The sequence below is a fragment of the Pararge aegeria genome, chromosome 26, assembly GCF_905163445.1.
Source record: "Pararge aegeria chromosome 26, ilParAegt1.1, whole genome shotgun sequence".
Lineage (NCBI taxonomy): Eukaryota > Metazoa > Arthropoda > Insecta > Lepidoptera > Nymphalidae > Pararge > Pararge aegeria.
This window is the reverse complement of record NC_053205.1, coordinates 1,712,461-1,735,117: the sequence shown is the minus strand read 5'-3', so window position 1 is coordinate 1,735,117 and position 22,657 is coordinate 1,712,461. Positions and strand designations below refer to the sequence as shown.

The following is a 22,657-nucleotide window of genomic DNA, read 5'->3' as shown; positions in this document are numbered from 1 at the left end:
GCCCCAAAATTTCTATAGCATTGGGATTATGTCGCTACCGACAAGATGGCAAAAAGTTATCGAACAAAATGGTACCCACATACTCAAGTTAAATGTAAATAAACTATATTAAAAAATGTTTTGGAATTTCTTTAAAAATGCGAAGAATCTTTGTCCCCAACCTAATATTAAGATTTCCCCACTTAGAATAAAAAAAGGTCAGGTTATAACTGAGGTGGTATTGGTAACACGCCAGGAATGGATACCTGCTAGGCGTCTTAGGGGCGACCCTGCGGCAGCCTGCGAAGGGCGCGCGGCGGCGGCGTCCCGGAGCGATAAGAACTCGGGCGCCGCACACACCGCCACCAGCGCCGCGGCCGACGGCCTCCATTCCGGCGCACCGCTCCAGCACCGTCGCATTGTCTCCAGCATACTACACGGGTACTGGAGATCCTGGGACACAGGTTTCAAGAGTAGAGTTTTTTGTGACTTCTTGGCTTCGTGTAAGCGTTCATTGACGAATGATCTAAATGAAATGGTCAAATTAGTGACATCTGCATATCGTCTGCGAAAGGTGCAGAAGTCATTTGTGTGATTGAGTATACGCTTTTATAATATGATTCCTAAGGTAATTTTGGACCTACCAATGCATAAGTTTAAAGAACGTGTTAATTTTAAAATTGATGAGTTTCTTAATGACAAGGTTGCTTGGAAGCATCCGTCTCCGCTTTCATCTCTCACAAGATAGAAAAATGAATTTTAAAATGTAAAATATAAATTATATGATATTGGAAAAGAGCAACTGCTGAGTTTCTTGCCGGCTTCTTCTCGGTAGAATCTGCCTTCCGAACCGGTGGTAGAGTCACTTCAAACAGACATTCTTGACGTTTCCAACGACGTGCTTATATTAGGCCTACTTCAAATAAATGAATTTTGAATTTTTGAAATCCCTTCGTGCCAAATTTAAAGAAATATATACTTTGTATACCTTGTATACTTACAGTAGCCTCGCAATATATTTATTATCATTAAATCTTTATTAAACAAAACATAAATAATTAGAAACAAAAAGTCGTTAAAAACCGTGGACTTACTAGAAACGGACATAAATTAGTGATATCTGCATATCGTCTGAGAAAAGTACAGAAATCCTTTGTGGGGATGGGTATATGCTTTTGTAACATGATACCGAAGGTAATATTAGATCGACCTTTACCTAAGTTTAAACAATATATGTATTAAAACACATTTAACCAATCGTGGTCACTACACGATCGATGGATTCCTTAACGACAAGGCTGCTTGGAACCAGGCGACTCCGCTCTCATCTCACACGAGTAAAAAAATGTTCGAATTCATTATCATCAATCCACAACGTGTTTGCAGTCATGACTCAATCACTATGGCCAACGATAGCTCTCATATGAAGGCCCAGAGTGAGACTGAGAGAAATATGCTTGGAGTACCTCTACGTTATTAAAACAGGAATATGGAGAATCGTGGAAGAACCAGAGTTACCGACGTAGCTCATCGAGTCGGGAAGCTGAAGTGGCAATGGGCGGGGCACATAGTTCGGAGAAGCGATGGACATAGGGTCGACGGTAAGGAAGATACGAAATATGACCGACGTAGAAACTGCTAGACTGGTATATTTTAGTTACTTTCACAGCATTATGTCATATGGAATTTTACTTTGGGGTAATGCTGCTGATATTAGCACTATTTTCGTGCTGCAGAAGAGGGCTGTTCGTTCGATCTACAAAATGGGTCCGAGAGAGTCATTGAGAGATAAATTTAAAGATTTTAAAATAATGACAGTGTATAGTCAGTAAATATTTGAAAATTTAATGTACGTTCATAAAAACATTTCTAAATTTAAGAAAAAATGTGACTGCAATAATTTAAACATTAGAAGTAAGAATAAACTTACAGTGCAATATACTAGGTTACATAAAATTCATAATTCGTTCAAAGGAAATTGCATACAATTCTACAATAAACTACCAATTGACATCTTGGAGATGTCTCTTAAAAAGTTCAAAGTTTGTATTAAACGTAAGCTTATAGAAAAGTCCTATTATTGTATAAAGGACTACGTAATCGATAAAAAAGCTTGGGTGTGAAATATTGCTCTAACCAGGTTGCTCTTCTAATAATTTAAAATGACATTGTGAGATGGTGATAACAAAAAAAAAAACATCCGGCTAAGTTTGTTGTGGGCTTCTTCTTAGACCAGGACGCGTTTGGAACCCTCGTAGCTTTAGTTTTAAGTTTACGAATGTGGTTATCGCCATCATCTCACTACCGTGTAATTCTTATGTACGCATCAAAAGTGCCACCTATGGGCCTACTTGAATAAAGATATTTTTGACTTTGACTTTAGGGGTCCCGCAGCGCTACAATGGTGACCACACACCGTTAAGCGCGCTTCGGTAGGCCCCTTACTAGGTTGACATATGACATTAAACGAGTAACAGAGTGACGCTGGACTCAAGCGACACGAGACATAGGTGTTTTGAACTCCCTAAAATATCTATGTCTAGAAGTGGACGTATATTGGTTCATATATGATGATGGTGATTGTTAATTATTTAGTTAATAACTTGTAGCGACGCAAGTTATTAACTAATTAATAAAACGGAAATAATTTATATTGAAAAAAATTTTTGTCTATGGTTTATAAATTAAAGAACGTGCAAAAAAAAGGAGCATCTTCAGGAGATGCTGATCGATTTTAAAGTCAACATCTCCCGGATGCTCCGGTTTCGGAGCGTAACGTGCGTAGAGGCAGTGGCGTGCACTTCATTCATACACAAAAGCACTGCATACCCTAAAATTGAAATATAGCCCGTATAAGAGGAGGATTTTTTACATTTTATGCAATTTTCCTGCTGTATGCATACCCTGACAAGAAACCCAGTGCACGCCACTGCGTAGAGGTTACATCGCCGAGGATCTGTTCGGTGTGGAGTGTAAACATTGAAGAAATTATAAACCACACCATACAGATTCTCCTGCTGTTCGCGGAGTATAGCAAATTGAGCACAATTTTTTTTTTTTTTTTTTTTTTTTTCATTAGATATACCAACGATACACTGTATTATCATTAATCATTTTAGATTATAGTTTATTGTCCGAGTACAGTTATCACTTACAGGTATACACAACATTGAAGTAGGTCCGGTTAAAAATAATTAAATTAGGTTAAAACCAAAAATAGTATGAATAAAAGAATTAATATTAAACAAATAAAAAAAAAAACCTAAAAAAATTTAAAAAATATTACTCTAAGTTTAATTCCGCCTTAAAGTTAATTAATTTTCATAACAAATTGAAAATTTGAGTCGTTGACCGCAACTGACCGCAGCCGCATCATCGTCACTGAAGAAACCCTGCTTTTCACTTGCTCTGACCTCTACAATGAGGATGATGATGAAATTCTACTTACTCTGGGCGACAAGGGAGGCCTCGCTCCCTCCAGAACAGCCTCCTTGACGGCCTCATGGCCCTCGAATGGCTGACGTAGCGTAAAGATTTCGTATAAGAGCATTCCGTAGGAGAAGCAATCCACCTGGAAAATATTATACCTCAAAAAATTGTTGCCTTTGTTTTAGCTACAATAATTGCGATCTTGACGATCAGCGACCGTGCTTTCACAGTCCAAGGCCGTGGGTTCGATTTCCACAACTAGAAAATGTTTGTGTGATGAACATGAATGTTTTTCAGTGACTTGGTGTTTATATGCATATTATATGTGTTTAATTTTGCCCAAACTTTGTGTAGAACTGATGAATGTGGTTGGAGATAGAGGACAGAACTCCTCAGCGGACAGCAGCAAACCCCCTCATTTAAGGCTAAGCGATACTGAATACTTTAAATTTTTTTAAAACTACAACTTAATTGAATGCCACGTCAAAAAACTAAATCAAACGCAGACGAAGTCGCGGGCAATAGCTAGTTATTCATAAACATATTCATCAGTCATCTTAGTACCCATAAAACAAGGTACGCTTAATTTGGGGCTAGATTGCGATGTGTGTATTGTCTTAGTACATTTATTTATTTACTTATTTATTAATCTACATTTATATATTATGCTAGCGTACCCACGATTTTGCTTTATTTAATTTAAACAATAAACTTACATCATTCAATTTTTAATTTAAGTCTCATAATATATTAAATCATTTATTTCTCTTCTATTCTCTTCTCGAGCAGGTGAAGATCATTATGTACACCCAACAATAGAATATCATCATAGTAAATAAAAGCTGTATTTGACAGTTTGACAGTTCAAAAATAGGAGTGCTCCGATCGTCACCAAACTTTACAGGACACAAACTCGCCAGTTCAATCCGGAGATTCCCTGAAAGTTTCATTGAAATCGGTCCAGCCGTTTCGGAGCCTATACGGAACATACCCACACACTTTCTCTTTTATATATATAAGATTTTGGTTGTAACATACCTTCTCCGTGTATTCTTCTTCGCCATTGTACCTCATTATTTCTGGCGCCATGAATCCTTCTGTACCACCGAAACCTTTAGTGCCTGAGGGGGGAGCTAGGCGGGATATACCTGGAAACATATTGTTTTATAGACACCGATTGTATTTGTTTTATAGGGGTATGACTATTCAACCGATGGTTGCTTGGAAGCATCCGGCTCCGCTTTCAGCTCTCACAAGATAGAAAAATGAATGTTAAAATGTAAAATTGTTGATGTTGGAAAAGAGCAACTGCTGAGTTTCTTGCCGGCTTCTTCTTGGTAGAATCTGCCTTCCGAACCGGTGGTAGAGTCAATACAAACAGACAGACTTGACGTTTCAAAAGTTTATTAGGCCTACTTGAAATAAATGAATTTTGAATGTGAATAAGGTACTTTTAATCCAAAAAAAATGCCCGAGAGCTATTCTAAGCATCGTACCCTACGAATCGCGTAAACTGGCTATTATAAAACTCTTTGTTTATGGCATTGGCGCATTTTGCTTTCTGAGTCCAAGGCCGTGGCCGTTCGATTCCCACTTCTGGGAAATGTTTGTATGATGAGCATGAATGTTTTTCAGTGTCTAACTGTTTATCTGTATATTCTAAGTATTTTTTTTTTTTTATTTTTTTTTTTATTTGGAAAACAAAAGCTATAAATAAATTTTTACAATGGATAAACTTAATTATAGATCTTACACAAGCCAATAAAGTTTCCACTATTAATTAAAATTATCATAATGATACGGGAGTTTGGTTTCATTATATATCAGTAACTTATATGTATATTACTCGTAAAAATATTCGTCAGTCATCTTAGTTCCCTTAACACAAACTACGCTTACTTTGGGACTAGATGGCGATGAGTGTATTGTGGTAGTATATTTATTTATTTAGTTTATTAGTTTCATAATGTACTATAAATTACCATAATCGCCGAGTTTGACGTGAACGTCGACTGGATCCGTGCTGAACTCAACAGCCTCCGCGTCTTGAGGCGCCGGAAGTGACCACACCAGCACGTTCTCAGACTGTCATGCAAACACGAACATAAGGTTTAGCCTTGTATCAGCGGACACCATCCAAGGATTTAGGCCGTAGTCCAACACCCTAGGGAATTCTCAGACTGCTGTGAAGCATTATGTAACCCTAAAGATTGATAAACTATAAAATGATGTAGATAAAGAGCAATCTGCTGAGTTTCTTGCCGGCTCTTCTCAGTAGAATCTGCCTTCCGAACCGGTGGTAGAGTCACTACAAACAGACTGACCTGACGTTTCAAAAGTGCTTATAAACTAGGCCTACTTTCATCATCTTAACCAATCGACGTCCACAGCTGGACATAGGTCTTTTGTAGGGAGTTCCACAATCCACGGTCCTGGGTCGCTTGCCTCCAGCGGCTCCCAGCCACTCGCCTGATGTCGTCTGTCCACTTCGTTGGGGGCCAACCTACGCTGCATTTACCGGTGCGGGGTCGCCATTCCAACACCTTAAGACCCCACCGTCCATCGGTTCTCCGAGCTATGTGCCCCGCCCATTGCCACTTCAGCTTCGCGACTCGCTGAGCTATGTCGGTAACTCTAGTTCTTGTATTTATAACCCATGTACACCCAACAATAGAATATCATCAAAAAAAGCTGTATTTGACAGTTTGACAGTTCAAAAATAGGAGTGCTCCGATCGTCACCAAACTTTACAGGATTACTCGCCAGGTCAATCCGGAGATTCCCTGAAAGTTTCATTGAAATCGTTTCAGCCGTTTCGGAGCCCATATGGAACATACCCACACACTTTCTCTCATATATATATATATATATATATATATATATATATATATATAGATTAAAGTATAATAATCATTTAAATCTTTCTGTTTAAAAACACCCAAATACGCTCTCGAAATTTGACTAAGTTGAAAACAGAAACAAAAACATACCTTAAGTTAAAACAAAACAGAAATGTACGAGGCAATTATCAACTAGCTGTACTAATACATTGTTGGTAATTTTTTTATTGTATTGCCGAAGAGAACACGAATGGATGTCGGCACGAGTATCTTGGAATAACTTGTTGTGCTCCCGGCAGATCCTACACTTGAAGCTATAGCATTATCTACCAGCCGACCTTGGGACGTGCGAGAAAAAACAAAGGTGCGTGTCTACCTTGAGGTCTCTGTACAGCACGCGGTGTGCGTGCAGGTACTCCAACGCCCTCGCCACTTGCAGCGCCAACGCCCGGGCCGTGCGCGGTCCAACGCGGGCGCCACAGCCGCGGTAACGCCGCAGACCACTCTCCAACGACCCCTGAAATTATATCTCTTCATAGTATTGTATAGAAGCAGGCGTTACTTCGCGGAAATCCGTGATATATTATGAAAATTAAGCTTAACTTGCCATACTCCGCGAACAGCAGGAGAATCTGTATGGTGTGATTTATAATTTCTTCAAAGTCAACAAAGTGAAAAACATCTTTATTCAAGTAGGCCTGGCCCATAGGTGGCACTTTTGATGCGTACATAAGTACTACACGGTAGTGAGATGATGGCGATAACCACATTCGTAAACATAAAACTAAAGCTAAAGCTTCAATCCTTTACTCCACACCAAACAGATCTTCGGCAATGTACCCTCTACAGCGTCCTCAGAACTTCTAAACAAAATTTCTTAACAATTTTTCGTTGTAAAGCAAATCATCTCCTGAGGATGCACCGGTTACCAGAGCGGATGCTTCCGGTTAAGAAAAGGAAACATAGCCCCTGTTTAGTCCTCTATCACTTCATATCTGAGTGCCCGGTTTACTTGCCGGTAATATGAGAACTACAAGGTAAGGATATAAGAAGGGGGGAAAACTGGTGAGGCCACGGTACCCGTAAAGCCAAGACCGGTACACTGGCACTTAGTGACGTCACTGTACCTGAAGAGCCTTGAGAGGAACACTGACACCTCTTTTCATAGTTCATATAGGGCCAGTATAGAGGCACCCAGTGAATCAGTAGTACCTGTATATACTCGACAACTATTCTGACACCTAGTGAAACCACAGTACCTGAAGAGCTCGGCAAGTACACTGAGACCTAGTAACGTAACAGTACTGGTGTTATGTCACTTAGTATAGTCGTAGTACTTATAGAGCCACGGCACGCACGCTGACACCTTGTGACGTCACAGTACTGGTGTACTGGCACCTAGTGTAGTTGCAGTACCTGTTAAGCCATAGCAAGTAAACTGACACCTTTTTTTTCTGTACTAAGTGACATTACACTACGGATGCCGCTAGGTGTAAGACCTGTAAAGCCACAGCAAGTACACTGATACCTATTGACAGCACAGCACTGGTGTACTGACGCCTAGTGTAATCCAAGTACCTGTAGAGCCACGGCAAGTACACTGATATCTATTGACAGCACAGCACTGGTGTACTGGCACCTAGTGTAGTCGCAGTACCTATAGAGCCACGGCAAGTACACTGATACCTATTGACAGCACAGCACTGGTGTACTGACGCCTAGTGTAGTCGCAGTACCTGTAGAGCCACAGCAAGTACAACAACACTTAGTGCCGACATAGTACCTGCGGAGCCACGGCCAGCAGCAGCGCCAGCGGAGCGGCACACACCGCCACCAACGGCAGCACGTGCGGGTGGCGCAGGCGGGAAAGTATTCCCAACTCCTGGCGCAAGCCGCAGTACGCGCGGCACGCGGCACCCCACGAGTCCCTCTCCCAGCGTGACACTGCCGCCTGGTGACGTCACAACAAATTCAATATGGCGGCTGCTCGGATGCTAACGCGTTAATCCGCAAGCTTTGGTAATAAATATAGTAACTAACTATTCTGACATCTCATATATATTTCTACTAACACTAATAAGAATCCTGAAATCGTGTATTTGCAGTGGCGTGCACTTCATACGTGCGCAAAAGCACTGCATACTTAAATTATTTTACATAGCCCGTATTAAATAAATAAATATACTACGACAATACACACATCGCCATGTAGGCCCAAAGTAAGCGTAGCTTGTGTTATGGGTACTAAGACGACTGGTGAATATTTTTATGAATAAGATACATAAATACTTTAAATATACATATAAACACCCAGGCACTGAAAAACATTCATGCTCATCACACAAACATTAACCAGAAGTGGGAATCAGACCCACGGCCTTGGGCTCAGAAAGCAGGATCGCTGCAAACTGCGCCTATCGGCCGTCAAAAAGATTACTATAACAGCGATTTTACATAAAAAAATTATATTCTTTATAATATTTATATAACACAAGTATGCAAAACCATTTTAAAAGGTAGACAATTGTAGTGTCTACTTTTGCTAATTTCGCTTATGAACTAATCACTCTTTGATGCAAGTTAGAAAAAGAATAAAAATAACGACAAAAAAGAAAACAATTCTGTATCTCAGTTGACACAAAATTTAGCTAGCCACTGAGGAAAGCAACGATCAAATAACGCCCAAACCTATTAATTAATTTGGGCAGCCGGTTGGCGCAATGGAATCGCTCTGCTGATGTCACTAAACTTATAAGCCTACATTGAGGCAACGTGATAGGACAGTTTTGTTACTCATAATGCATATGGAATTATTCACTCTTATTCTGAAAACCGAAATAATACTTCAGAGGCTTTAGAGGTACATTATGTACTGTCTCTGAGACTTATCTGTGAAACCGGAACGCTAATAGTTCTTGAGTAAGCCACTGCCATCGTATTTACTTAAAGAAATAGTTTTTACAGATACAGCCCTAAAATCACATACAAAGTAAAATCAAGTGACTCCCGCCACTTAGCGTAGGTACTTTGCACGTGTCTTATTTTTCTCGGGTTGTCATAAGTAAACACTTAGAATGATTTAATTCGTTTGTATAAAAGAAATAAAAATGGTTCTTTTGTTTTAATGTTTTTACAGGGTGATTCGTTATGAACTATACTTATGCAAACTTTAACAGTATTTCGTTATTCAGTTACACATTGTATACATAGCAACATGTCACCGGCCTATAAATTGACGCCCTGTGTATATCAATCTGAGATATGAAGCATCTTGTTAAATGTGGAATGAAGATTCAAGACCAAGAAGTCCAAGAACCAAAATGTTTGTTGAACATTAGTGTTTTTCAGTGTCTGGGTGTTTCCAAAGGAACCGAGCTTAATGTCGGGATAAAAAGTATCCTTTATTACTTCTAACACTTCCAAGAATATGTGTACAAAGTTTCATGAGGATCGGTTAAGTAGTTTTTGCGTGAAAGCGTAAAAAACACACTTTCATTGACATTTATAATATTAGTAGGGATAGGGATACATCACGTTATTGTATCTGCCAACCGAGTTGAAACGAACTCAGTTGGAAACTGAAGACTTCAGAATGCATAATAAGGTTTTGAAAGGTTATTTGATGGCAACTTCCCACAGTGGCTAGCTTAATTTTGTATCAACTGAGATACATAATCGACATGCCGTTGTCACTGACCTTATAAGCCTGCATTGCGGTGATGTCTTGCGCGGAGGGTGGCGCAACGGGCTGTAGTGCTTTCACGGCCACGGGCTCGGCCTTCGCCCCCGGGCGCCGCCACGAGCCGGTCAGTACCGTACCGAAGGCGCCGCGCCCGGCGACCGCGCCGCAGAACACGTGCTCCCAGCGGGCGCGCTTGTGTTCTTCCACGTCCAAGAGCAACTGGAAACGAGTATGTATGGAAATTGAAAATAAAACATGAATTATTTATATCGGTACGTTCGGCTATAACTAAAAACTATGGGCCTCATAAGAAGGCTCAGAGTTTCTCGCGGGCGATGGAGATAGCTATGCTGCGAGTATCTCTGGGTGATCAAATCAGAAATGAGGAGATCCGTAGGAGAACTAGAGTTACCGACATAGCACAGTGAAGAGGCAATGGGCAGGGCACATAGCTCGGAGAACCGATGGACGTTGGGGACGTGCTGGGATGGCGCACCGGTAAACGCAGCGTAGGTCGGCCCCCAACGCGGTGGACAGATGACATCATGCGAGTCGCTGGGAGCCGCTGGTGGCAAGTTACCCAGGACCGTGGATTGTGGAACTCCCTACAAAAGACCTATGTCCAGCAGTGGACGACTGTCGGTTGATATGATGATGATTATTTGGATATTATTTCCACTTTTGCGCCAGTGCTCGGAGAGTTGATAAAACTGTGGGAGAAGATGAACTTTTGTCCTTTCGGGGAGATATTTGTCTCCTGCCGTGCTGATACCTGTAACGGATGTACCACACCTACCGTGTCCGGCGCAACGTCCGCCAACTGCACGTCCGCGTGGTGCGGGCAGCGGAGCTGTGCGCTGGTGCAAGCGGCCAGCACGCACTCCTCCAACGTCCAGCACGTTGCCACGAAGCAGTTGGCCCCACACACGCCCTCCGTAGAGCCCACGCGGGACGACGCTGGGCGGTAACATGCCACGTTATTCCATCGTCTTAGCAGTAGAATAATTAAATAGTTCAAACAAACTAAAAAAACACGCTTGGTATAAAAAACTAAACTAATTTCTTTCTTTTAGTTTATTCATAATAGCGATTTTTTTTTAGTTTTTCTTGATCTATTCTTATTAGAGCAAAATTAATCGGTAACCCATCCACCATTAAAGAGATAAAATATTTTTTTTTTTATTCAGTATGCCCGTCTCTCGAAATGCAAGTTCTAATTATTATTTAAAACAGGCCATTAGAAAGTAATAGCTAACGCCCTCTACCATCTAGTAGCATAATGTTTTCTGTGGAATTTGTTAGGTACGCGAACGCCATAGGTTTTTTTACATTTGGGTCTAGATTAGTAAAAAATCTTATTTTTTATAGTGAAAATTGGAATAATCTTTTCAGATTAGTGTATTGTCATCGGTCCTCGATATGTCTACAAAGTTTGGAAGAAATCTGACCGTTTAAAGTGGGTCAAAATCGCGCCCAAAGAAGTCGGTTACAAACAAACATACAAGTGAAGCTAATATAAAGCGTGTAAAAAGGTGTGTGCGTGCAACCGTTACGCGCGATTGAAGTAAAAATTCTATTATTATTTATTGATGAAAGAGTAAAATGTCCCGGGATTACGCCATTTCGTTTAAAATTCTATTTAAAATTCATTAATATCACTTTAAAATTTTATAAATATTTTCATTCAGAATAATTGAGAGTAGAAAATTGATGGTTAGGCCAGCACATGTCAATATAACCTGGTCATTGAATATTACAGAATGTTGCATTCGTCAGAAAATTTATTAATATATAATTTTATATTTAGAGATTTCAAAAACTTTGCAATTTTAAATTTTTTTTAAAACTGTTGAATTTTTATTCACTTTTCTATTCACAATTGTTCCGTTTGAAAAAATTAGAAATAAATAATCCTAATTGATTATGATATTTGCCACTAAATGGCGTATAAGTCAAGAGGCGTAGAATATATGACATATACTTACGACCAATCCAAATTAAAAGTAAGCAAAATGTTTATTTTTGACATAGGAATGAAATAAATAATAAATATACTACGACAATACACACGACATCTAGCCCCAAAGTAAGCGTAGCTTGTGTTATAGGTTCTAGGATGACTGATGACTATTTTTATGAATAATTTTGTATATATAAATACTTATAATATACATATAAACACCCAGACACTGAAAAACATTCATGTTCATCACACAAACATTTGCCAGTTGCTAATCCAACCCACGGCCTTGGACTCAAAAAAGCAGGGCCCACGCTGCCCACTGCGCCAATGGTCGAATTACGTGGACATTTTGAAGATCAGGTATTTTTATCCTACTATATATATATATATATATATATATAATATTAAAAATGTGAAAGTGTGGATGTTTGTTACTCAATCACGCAAAAACGGCTGAACGAATTTAGATGAAATTTGGCATGCGTGTAGCCATTGACATGGAATAGAACATAGGCCACCTTTCATCCTGATTCCTCGAGTAGTTCCCGAGCGATATTTGACAATTGTTAGCGAGCCAAGCCGCGGGTAGACATCTTTGAAATTTAGCATGCATGTCCAGTGTCACCTATGCTATGGAAAGGGACATGTACTTTCTATACAGTTCTCTCTCTCTTCCCGTGGTAGGATTAAAAATAAGAGCGAAGCTTGAGACCCAATTCTGATTTCCACGCAGACAATAGTCGCGGGCAGAAGCTAGTAACAAATAATAGTGAAAACAGGGCTTGGTCTAGGCCAGTCTAAGGTCGACTGTACTTCGGTATTGCACTCTCCTAAGTGGTGGACTAAAGATGTATAATAATTTTTCATGTTTTAAGCAAATAAATGAATTTGAATGAAGACTATGATAATACAAACACAAATTACCATACCATGTTGCGAGAACCATAGACAAGTCAGGTTGTAATAAATGTATTGTCGACAGAGAGGCGACTTCTACCGAAAGTAGCAACGAATAAGGATTAACACAAGCTATTAAATTAATAAAAAAATATGTATTTTATTAAAATATATATTCATAAATTTAGTTATGTAATGCAGTTTAATTATGTGAGTGAATGTAATATGTAATTCTTAAGTAAATTGTAGTAGAACAAATGGCTATTTATTTTTATTTTATTTAATAACATTAATTAATTAACTCGCTTTAATACTTCACAGACAAAATGACATTGCTGGCATCTGCTAGTTCTAATGTCAATAAGTTTACTCACTATTCGATTCTGCACCGACACCGCTATCACCGTCGGACGCTCTGGACTCTTCGGACAGACGCAGACGTCTCGGCTCTGCGTTCCCGAGCTCTAAACGCCTGAACACCTAAAAAAAATAAAAAAGTTTTTTTTTTTTCTAAAAGCATTTGACTTGGAAAAGGGAGATATGAGTATAACGTATCTGAGAGTGTGGGCCTGTGCTAGTTTGCGTGTGTGTGTCGCCAAAATGGTCCAAACCGGACCAAAATGGCCGCCACAACAAACTGGCTTTTTTTTTTTTTTGAAATTTGTCATAATGTATAGTATTCTACTATAAATTATCCTATACATTATGACAAATTCTAAAACCCCGATGGCCGCCACCACCGTTAAAAGAAAAAGTAGTAGAACAAAAATTGTTAGTTTTAATGTTAACAACTTAAAGCAGTGAGCTTTCAGGCATTTTTAATTTGACCCGGTGTATTATTTATTTATATCTAACCTGCGACAATTGCTTGTCGTGATCGCTCTGATGGTGGTGTCCGTGGTCACCATGGTCGTTGTGGTCAACGTTGGACTGGAAGTCTCTCAGACACGCGGGGCAAGGCGCCACTCTTGTGATAAGGCACCTACCCTCCGAGGTGTGGACGAATCGGGTACCTGAAAAAAAAAACATGTCAGGTCAGATATCTAGCAAACGGCTTATTAATTTTTAGTATAAGTTATGATTTCATTCGTAATCTTTAATTTAACATTTATAAGACAAGATTAAAAGTAAATATAGTTATATATCAATTTTAAGTACAATTACACTGATTAAATACACAGAGAATTAAATTATACAAAAAATAAAAAAATGAATAAATATAAAAATATAAAATAAAAAATCCAAAGAAACCGTCTGATTTTGTTTTTGATGTGGCATTAAAATTTAGTTGTAGTTTTTAAAAAAAAAAAAAAGTATTCGGTATCGCTAAGCTTTAAATGTGGGGTTTGATGTTGTCCGCTGAGGAGTTCCATCCTCTATCTACAACCATAGAATGGCCAAAAAGAAAAATATAGTATAACCTCTATAGTACAAAAATACAGCCGATTGGCGCAGTGGGCAGCGACCCTGCTTTCTGAGTCCAAGGCCGTGGGTTCGATTCCCACAACTGGAAAATGTTTGTGTGAAGAACATGAATGTTGTTCAGTGTCTGGGTGGAATATGTTATATTATAAGTATTTATGTATATTATTCATAAAAATATTCAACAGTTATCTTAGTTCCCATAACACAAGCTACGCTTACTTTGGGACTAGATGGCGGTGTGTGTATTGTCGTAGTATATTTTTTTTTTATTATTTTTTTTTTTTAAATAGTTATTTAAATCGCTTATAATTTGTCGGAGATATATTGTAAACTCGTCAAACACTTTCATCCCCCCTCCCAAAGAAACTGATCTTAATGTCGGGATAAAAAGTATCCTATATTACTTCTAACACTTTCAAGAAAATGTGTACAAAGTTTCATGAGGATCGGTTAAGTAGTTTTTGCGTGAAAGCGTAACAAATAAATATTATTATACAGGTGGTAATATTATTATATATTAGTATACAGGTGGTTTCGGGGGCGATTAATCGTCTAGCTAGGATTCATTTTTAGAAAATGTCATTTTATTTGTGTTTTTCGGTAATAACCGTATTGGTGCAGACGAAGTTGCACGGGTCAGCTAGTTTTATTTATATCAAACAATTATAGTCTAACAGTAACGTGATAACATGAAGTTAAATATAGACATTTATAGCTCTAAGAAATCTATATCCAGGTTCGAGACAACTCACCAAGGGATGGGTACCAATCTTCGAGAAGCAGGTCCACGTGGTCTGAGATCAGCGCAAGAACTTTTGTCAACACCTCGGGATTGGGCTCCAGGCTTATACTCTGTGGAATAAACACAAGAAATAAACTTTTTCATTTAAGTTATACTTCTTTTGGCGCGTTAGGGCGAATGATGTGAGTAAATTTTTACGATGCGCGCGCACACCGTCACAAAAAACCTCAACCTCAAGTTAGCAATAAGGTTTGAAAGTGTACACTTTGAATTGTCAAAGTCTGCGGATTCAATTGTACAAAAATCTCAAATTTAAATGTTGAGTGGAACTTGGTTGTTTTAAATTAAATTTTGTCTATTACGTCCATTTCTTGAATTATGCAGAAATATTTTTTTTGTGACATTTAAATAAACTTATGAAATATCTTTTTCCTATTGTTAGTGTAGTTTTTTCTACAGACGTAGAATAAGGCGAAAGGTAAAATTTTCGAAAATATTTATATCTTGTTGCGCCAAAGTATAACTTCGACCGCGTGCACATAAGTACACACACGTTTCTTTTTTCTAGTATCTAATAACTGACGGAGCAAGCAGACTGTCTACCTGATGTTAAGTTAAAAACCATCCACCCACTACGAACAACCAAACCGGGTTAAAATATGGACAGTTGTAGGTATGATAACGGTGCACTGCCCACTAAACAAACACCTTTCCATTCTAGGTATAACTGACAGTCCTCTGTGCAGAGCACGGAGACAGACGATACACGTAATGCTCCAATCTTGGCACATCTTGGCTCCTCAGCAACACTCCAAGAAGCACTTGGCGACCTGGGCGGCCTGCTAAGCTTCTAGAGCTAGCTCGACTAGATAGAGTGATCCAGCGGGGAGCCGGCCACACGTACAAAATTCAAATTCATTTATTTCAAGTTACTTTATATGCACTTTTGAAACGTCAAGTATGTATGTTTGTAGTAACTCTACCAACGGTTCGGAAAGCAGATTCTACCGAGAAGAGCCGGCAAGAAACTCAGTAGAAAAGAGCAATTTCCAAAATCAACATTTACAATCATTTATCTATATTGCGGGAGATGAGAGCGAGGCTGGCTGCTTCCAATCTACCTTGTCATTAAGGAATTCATCAAATGTACAGTAACCTCGCTGTATTAGATGTGTTTTACATTTTTTAAATGTATGTATTGGTAGATCAATATAATTCCTTAAAAATCATGTTGTTAAAGGATGGACGGACGGTTCAGGCCAACAATGTACGCAGACAGGCCCAGGAAGAGAAGAAGAAAGTTAGAAACCAGCGTCTGTGCTACCATCTACTGCTATTGATTTATGATTGATAGATTGTAAGATATTACTTGATTTATTGATGGTTATAGATTTTTGGATAGATAAAATATATTGATTGATTGATGATTTTATTTTCCTACGACCACACACACATCGCCATCTAGCCCCAAAGTAAACGTAGCATGTGTTATGGGTACTAAGATGACTGATTTTTTTTTTTTTAATGAATAATATACATAAATACTTAGAATATACATATAAACACCCGGACACTGAAAAACATTCATGCCCAACACACAAACATTTTCCGGTAGTGGGAAACGAACCCACGGCCTTGGGCTCAGAAAGCAGGGTCGCTGCAAACTGCGCCAATCGGCCGTCAATTGATTGTCCCCGCATTGACACCAACGAACGCTCTTCGAACTGGGACATAGCGATGTGGCTTGGCGCAGAAATAAGCATGACGTGAAAGCTTCCCCGGACGAGAGTTACCATGCCGTAACCACGGCATCCCGCTGATGCAGCAAGCCTCACGAACAATAGGCCAGAGAGGAATGCCAGCTTGCAAATTGAACAATGGAAAAGAACGTCAGTCTGAAGTCACCTACACACGCGCTAACTATTAATTGTTATTTTATTCATTTAAATAATTTCTGTAATTTTCAATTAATTTTTGATAATTACATTTATAATTTTTTAAAAAGTCTTTTGTTCACCGCCATATCGTAACTCGAGCTCTGTCTTAAAAAGCTATGCTGCTACTCATACGCAGATCGATGATGACGTCTTTGAACACTACATCGGCTGTCTCACCTGACACCCGCCAATGGGAAGCCCGTCCTCTCTCCTCACGATGCACACTTCCGCCGGGAGCAGTATCTCGACGCACGCGGACGATTGCACGTCAAGGTCAGACCACACGCCTTCCTGGCGAACTCGGAAACTACGGGCGAAATGCACTTTATGCTATATAGAAGAAGAAATACTTTATTGTACGTATAACATACAGGAAAAGAAACATTAAGGAGTATACAGTACACAATGTAGACATGCAAAGGCGGCCTTATTGCCGCAAGCAATCTCTTACATGCAACCTTTGTAGATAGGACTTACAGCAAAAGAATGGGATAGTGCCAAGAATGTTTTAATATACAGTCAAAACCGTTTATGGCAATATCGTTTAGAACAACATAACGGTTAAATTGACCAAAATCAAAGGTCCCGGCTGAATTCTTTATGACCGCCTTATCGGAAAACATTGGTTTTTACGACATTGTTTACTACGACATATCGCATTAAGCGACCACATTTGGTTAATGTTTTCGGAAAATGATATCTGTAGAACGATCGGCTATATTGTAAACAATTTGAATAGGTAACAGTATCCACATCTGGCACAGTATAATGGTCAATGGCTGTTATCGTAAAAGTGAACAAAGTTTAGGGTCTTTTATAATTCTTACAAACAAAGCACATGCATGCCGTAGCCTCAATGCCCGCTTCGTCATATCTCTTAAGTCAGTTTGTTACTTATCTTTGCACAAGACGCACCAAAACATATTGTTGAGTTAACTGTGAAAATCGTAACATGTCGCAAAAATGAAAACAAATCAATATCGAGGAAAACTCAGGGAGTTCCAAAATCCACGGTCCTTTTTGATGGCTAAAATAAAATTGATAGATTTTTTAATTCATAGACAGAATGATTGATTGATAAATTGATGATAGATATATTAATTGGATGATTTATTGAATAAACGAACTATCGATATTATATTGAATGATTAAATATTGGATAGAAGCTGGCGTTACTTTGCGGAATTCCATGATATATTACGTCAATTAAGGTAAATTTGCTATACTCCGCGAAAAGCAGGAGAATCTGTATGGTGCAATTTATAATTTCATCAAACCTTATGCTCCACACCAAACAGATCCTCGGCATTGTACCCTCTACGCAAGTTTCGCTCCGAGACCGGAGCACCCTCAAAATTCGCCAAATGTGTCGCCCTTTATACCTATCTTACCCCCACCCTATCTATCTAACCCTCATTAGTACCTCAGTAGTTCTGAATATGTTCAATGGAGGTGAAGTTGATAAATTTAACTGTTCGTTTAGCAATTCTTATGTTTAATAATTTCCAATTGTTCTCTCAAATCTATTCTCAACCCTTTGCCGCATGTATGTAATATTGCGTATGAATGATAACTAGCTACGTTATGTCCGCTGTCTAAAGATGTTTTCCAAAATGGGGTTTTTTGCCGCCAAACTCACCGTATACAGTGGTAAAGTTCGTCGGGTTCGTCTTCGTCACCCACTGCGCCCAACAGTGGGTCGTAGCGCGGCGGAAGTTCGCGCAACGCGAGCAGAGTCAGCGAGCCGCACACTAGTTTCAGCCCCGTCTTCCACAGCTTCCAGCACCAGTTCAGGTCCAGTGCCTTTACTACGTTATCATCTATCTCCATCTGTTTTATAAATTTAAAATGCATATAAAAATTTTCGGAACCGAAAGGATTTGAATTTTGAGATGACGCTACAGCCGCTATACGACTGATGTGAAAGGCATATACTAATTTCGGCATCGACGGTAGGAGAGCCGTAGCTTAATTGGTGAAAGCGCTCAGGCCGCGATTGCCCGAGAGTCGCAGGTTCCAATCCTGTCGGTTCCGAAAATTTTTATATGCATTTTAAATTTATAAAATTGATATTTCATTTCGATTTAAGTGATTTTATTTTTATGGTTCGCTGGTGATTTTTTTAGATAATTATGAAAGTATTACATAAGTGGACGGCATTATTTTTTTTAATATTTAGTAAAGGTAACTGTTTCAAAGTTTTTTTTTTCTATCAGAAGTGGGATCGAAAAACAACTTACCTCTCTCGGCGCGGTATATAAGGTAGGGCAGTGCTGTGCTAGGGCCGGGTCGGCTAGAACCCTCGCACAGAGCCTAGCCCAGAAGCCGCGCGGCACGTACGATAGCAACAGAAGACGGCGGATGCTGCGGCCACTAGCGCGCGAGGATATTGCTATTGCACCGGAACTCTCTTCTGTGAACAAAAAGCGACACATCCTCTTGTTGCACTATAAAAATCTCCGTAAGATGTGGAAGGAAGAAGTAGAAGTGTTAGTAGCAGCCAAAGTATAAACAAAATGAAAATCAAAATTAAAAAAATTATAATAAAGCAATGTGTCATCTCTTGTTTCAAACGTGTCTCATTGTTATATGGACCTTTGAAAAAGTAGATCGAAACTGCAACGATTCCAACTAGATGACGCTACGGTCGCTATAAGACTGATGTAAAAAGGCATATACTAATTTCGGCATCGAAGGTGGAAGAGCCGTAGCTTAATTGGAGAAAGCGCTCAGGCCGCAATTGCCAGAGAATCGCAGGTTCACAGCCTGTTCCGGTTCCGAATTTTTTTATATGCTTTCTAAATTTATAAAATTGATAATTCCTTCAAGTGTATAAACTTAAACAATTAAATATCACTTGCTTCAACGTTGAAGGAAAACATTGTCGAGGGAACCTACATGCCTGAGAGTTCTACATAATGTTCTCAAAGGTGTGTGGAGACTACCAATCCGCACTAGTCCAGCTTGGTGGACTACGACCTAAACCCCTCCTCTATAAACACTTTGTAATTTACACATTGGTATTATTCTATGCGTTTAATGTACTGTAGTATCCATTATAATTGACAAAGTGGCGGTTAAGGCAGCGGGAAAAGAGTTATTAAGTATAGTGTAAGAAAGAAAAAAAGTATACACTATTGAACAACGAAAAACACATACAACGACACATTGAACTTATCTTGTATAATTGGCTACTACTAAAGTAGTATATAGAAGTACTATACAGGGTTATATAAAAAATACCAGAAAGCTCTCGGCCTGTAGTTGTATACATTAAAACTAACAACTTTTGTTCTACGACTTTTTTTTAACTCGATAGATAATATTCAATATTTTATACAGGTTTTTACCTAAATTAGGGATTACAGTAGATTTTAAATTGCACCATTACATACATTTGATACACACCAATATAAGTAAGTTGTGAGGTACGCATTTGTTTGTATAATTATTATTATTACTCTACGTTACTTTACTTGTAAATGTACCTACCTATGATAAATAAAAAAATATATGGACACTCTACTTATTACTACTCTGTAATGTAACATCAGCTACAGCATAACCACGACTCGTTCGTGCGGACACTGACCCGACGTTGTCCAATCACATGTAATTGGTTTCACAGTGTAATGTCACTTTACAGAAACAATACTATTTTTTTTGGCATGAAATAAATTAATTGAAATGAAAAGTCTTGTATTTGGTTTCACAGTGTAATGTCACTTTACAGAAACAATATGTTTTTTTTTGGCATGAAATAAATTAATTGAAATGAAAAGTCTTAGAACAAGAGTTGTTAGTTTTAATCACAGGAATTACATGGTGGGGGAGAATCAGTTCAATACTCACGAATAAGTAGGGGTGAGTCTGTACCCCGGCCGGATTCAGGTAGAGTGGAGAAAGTGCCGGGGGCGGTTCGACGGGGAGTTCCCGGCCAGGCGCGGGATTTCAACGCCAACTGGGTGAATGTTAATGATTTTGTTACGAACATTCTTTTTTTCCCCCGTTCGTGCGTACGTGACGTTCAGTAATTCAGTCGTTCGTCAGTTTATTTCTCCTGATGTTTTATATTTTAAGTTTCCCTAACTTTTATTAAACATATATACACTTGAGATTGGCTAATCTGTGTAAAGCCAGAACAATAAAAAAAAAAAAGGAAAAAAAAGCTGTTTGTGCAGATGGACATCTCACCTGGGGCCGCGTGGGCTCCGCATCCGGCAATAGCGGTGGAACTAGTAGGGAGCGCGCGTCCCAGCACAGCGCAAGCTCGAACTTGTTGAGTAGCGACACCCCCAGCGAGCGGGCTTCCTCGCCGCCACCCAGTACGGGTGACGCCTTGAAAACGTGCGCCAAGTCGTCCACCTTCATGATACCTGCACAGACAGTTGTTACGGACAGCAGTTCAATGGCCGGAGTTCGGCGCCAACGCACCGCAAACTTCTATCCAGTACAGGAGTCATTTAACACAACATAACCTAAACGGTGCAAAGCCACCGTAGGAGCATACTCAGTAGAACGCAGGTGCTTTGGCATTTCTATTAATTTGTAGTCTGTGAGGAAGAAGGGCCTGTTCTATGGACCTCATAAGAAGGCTCAGAGTCACTCGGTGGGCGATAGAGAGAGTTATGAGTATACCTTCGTGCTAGAAATGTGGAGATCTCTAGAAGAACCAGAGTTACCGATATAGCTCAACGAATCGCAAAGCTCAAGTGGCAATGGGCCGGGCACAAAGCTCGCACAAAGGATGGACGTAGGGATCCCAAGGTGCTGGAATGGCAGCCCCGCACTGGTAAGCACAGCGTTGGTCAACCCCCAACGAGGTGGACAGACGAGCGTCGCGGGGAGCCGCTGGACACAAGCGGCACAAAACCGTGGAATTTGGAACTCCTTTCAAAAGACCTATGTCCAGCAGTGGACGTCTATCGATTGATATGATGGTGAGAAAGTAGGGCTCACAGCAGACTGGTAACAAAGTGGTCCTAAAATGGGTACGAGGTCACAACGGAAACAAAGGTAATCACGCAGCCGACGGAGCGCGGCTGGCATCATCACTAAGGGTAGCTGGACCGATCACACAGATACCCTTCAGTGAATACAAAGCATGGCTCCATAAACAAACGCAATAGCTCGGAGCTATGGATTAAAACAAAAGATTGCAGGCACACGAAGGAAGCCCTACCAGACCTAAACTCTCGGCAACACTCCATGAAGCACTCGGCGACCTGGCCGGGGGTAAAGTCTGTGGAAGAAGCCCAAATACTGACCGTTGTTGGCGAAGGGGTTGATTTCTCTGACGGTGACGACGTGCGCCAACACGTCGCAGAGCCACTGCGGCCGCAGGAAGTACAGCTCCTTGAGGGTCGCGTCGTCGTAATGCAGGAGAACGCCTGAGAAACAACCAGTCCCGCTGAATAAATCTGGTCTGATGACTCATTTTGAAAAAGTAACTTATGATTAGTAAGAGAAATAAAGAACATAAACCTTACATTTGGGTATACACACACTAAAATTAAAACAAGACTCCCAAAATGGTCTTCACTGAGCATGTTTGCTGGGTCAGCAGGGTCGCTGCCCACTGCGCCAGTCGGCCAGACGATCGGTGTCCTATTTTGCCTGGCATACTTTTTCAAATTACCACGCGAGCGTTGCCGGAGTAAACTAGCTTCTTCTACATTTTTAAAGTTATACTTCTTTTGGCGTGTTAGGGAAAAATGATGAGAGTAAATTTTTACGATGCGCGCGCACACCGTCACGAAAAAC

The 22,657-nt window shown here is 39.8% G+C and overlaps 1 protein-coding gene across 1 annotated transcript in view; it reads right to left on the bottom strand.

The window, feature by feature from the left end:
- Nucleotides 1-22,657, bottom strand: part of LOC120635117 (leucine-rich repeat serine/threonine-protein kinase 1) — a 109,317-nt gene that overhangs the window by 15,784 nt on the left and 70,876 nt on the right. Inside the window, exons 32-48 of the mRNA XM_039906039.1 lie at nt 22,162-22,284; nt 21,089-21,270; nt 20,747-20,855; nt 19,135-19,307; nt 18,534-18,724; nt 17,072-17,201; nt 14,968-15,067; nt 13,646-13,803; nt 13,165-13,270; nt 10,727-10,887; nt 9,946-10,149; nt 8,032-8,199; nt 6,625-6,765; nt 5,391-5,493; nt 4,447-4,556; nt 3,428-3,550; nt 246-432 (exon numbers count right to left, since the gene is read on the bottom strand). Coding sequence (XP_039761973.1) covers nt 246-432; nt 3,428-3,550; nt 4,447-4,556; nt 5,391-5,493; nt 6,625-6,765; nt 8,032-8,199; nt 9,946-10,149; nt 10,727-10,887; nt 13,165-13,270; nt 13,646-13,803; nt 14,968-15,067; nt 17,072-17,201; nt 18,534-18,724; nt 19,135-19,307; nt 20,747-20,855; nt 21,089-21,270; nt 22,162-22,284 — 2,469 coding nt within the window. The remainder of the gene's footprint in view (nt 1-245; nt 433-3,427; nt 3,551-4,446; nt 4,557-5,390; nt 5,494-6,624; nt 6,766-8,031; nt 8,200-9,945; nt 10,150-10,726; nt 10,888-13,164; nt 13,271-13,645; nt 13,804-14,967; nt 15,068-17,071; nt 17,202-18,533; nt 18,725-19,134; nt 19,308-20,746; nt 20,856-21,088; nt 21,271-22,161; nt 22,285-22,657) is intronic.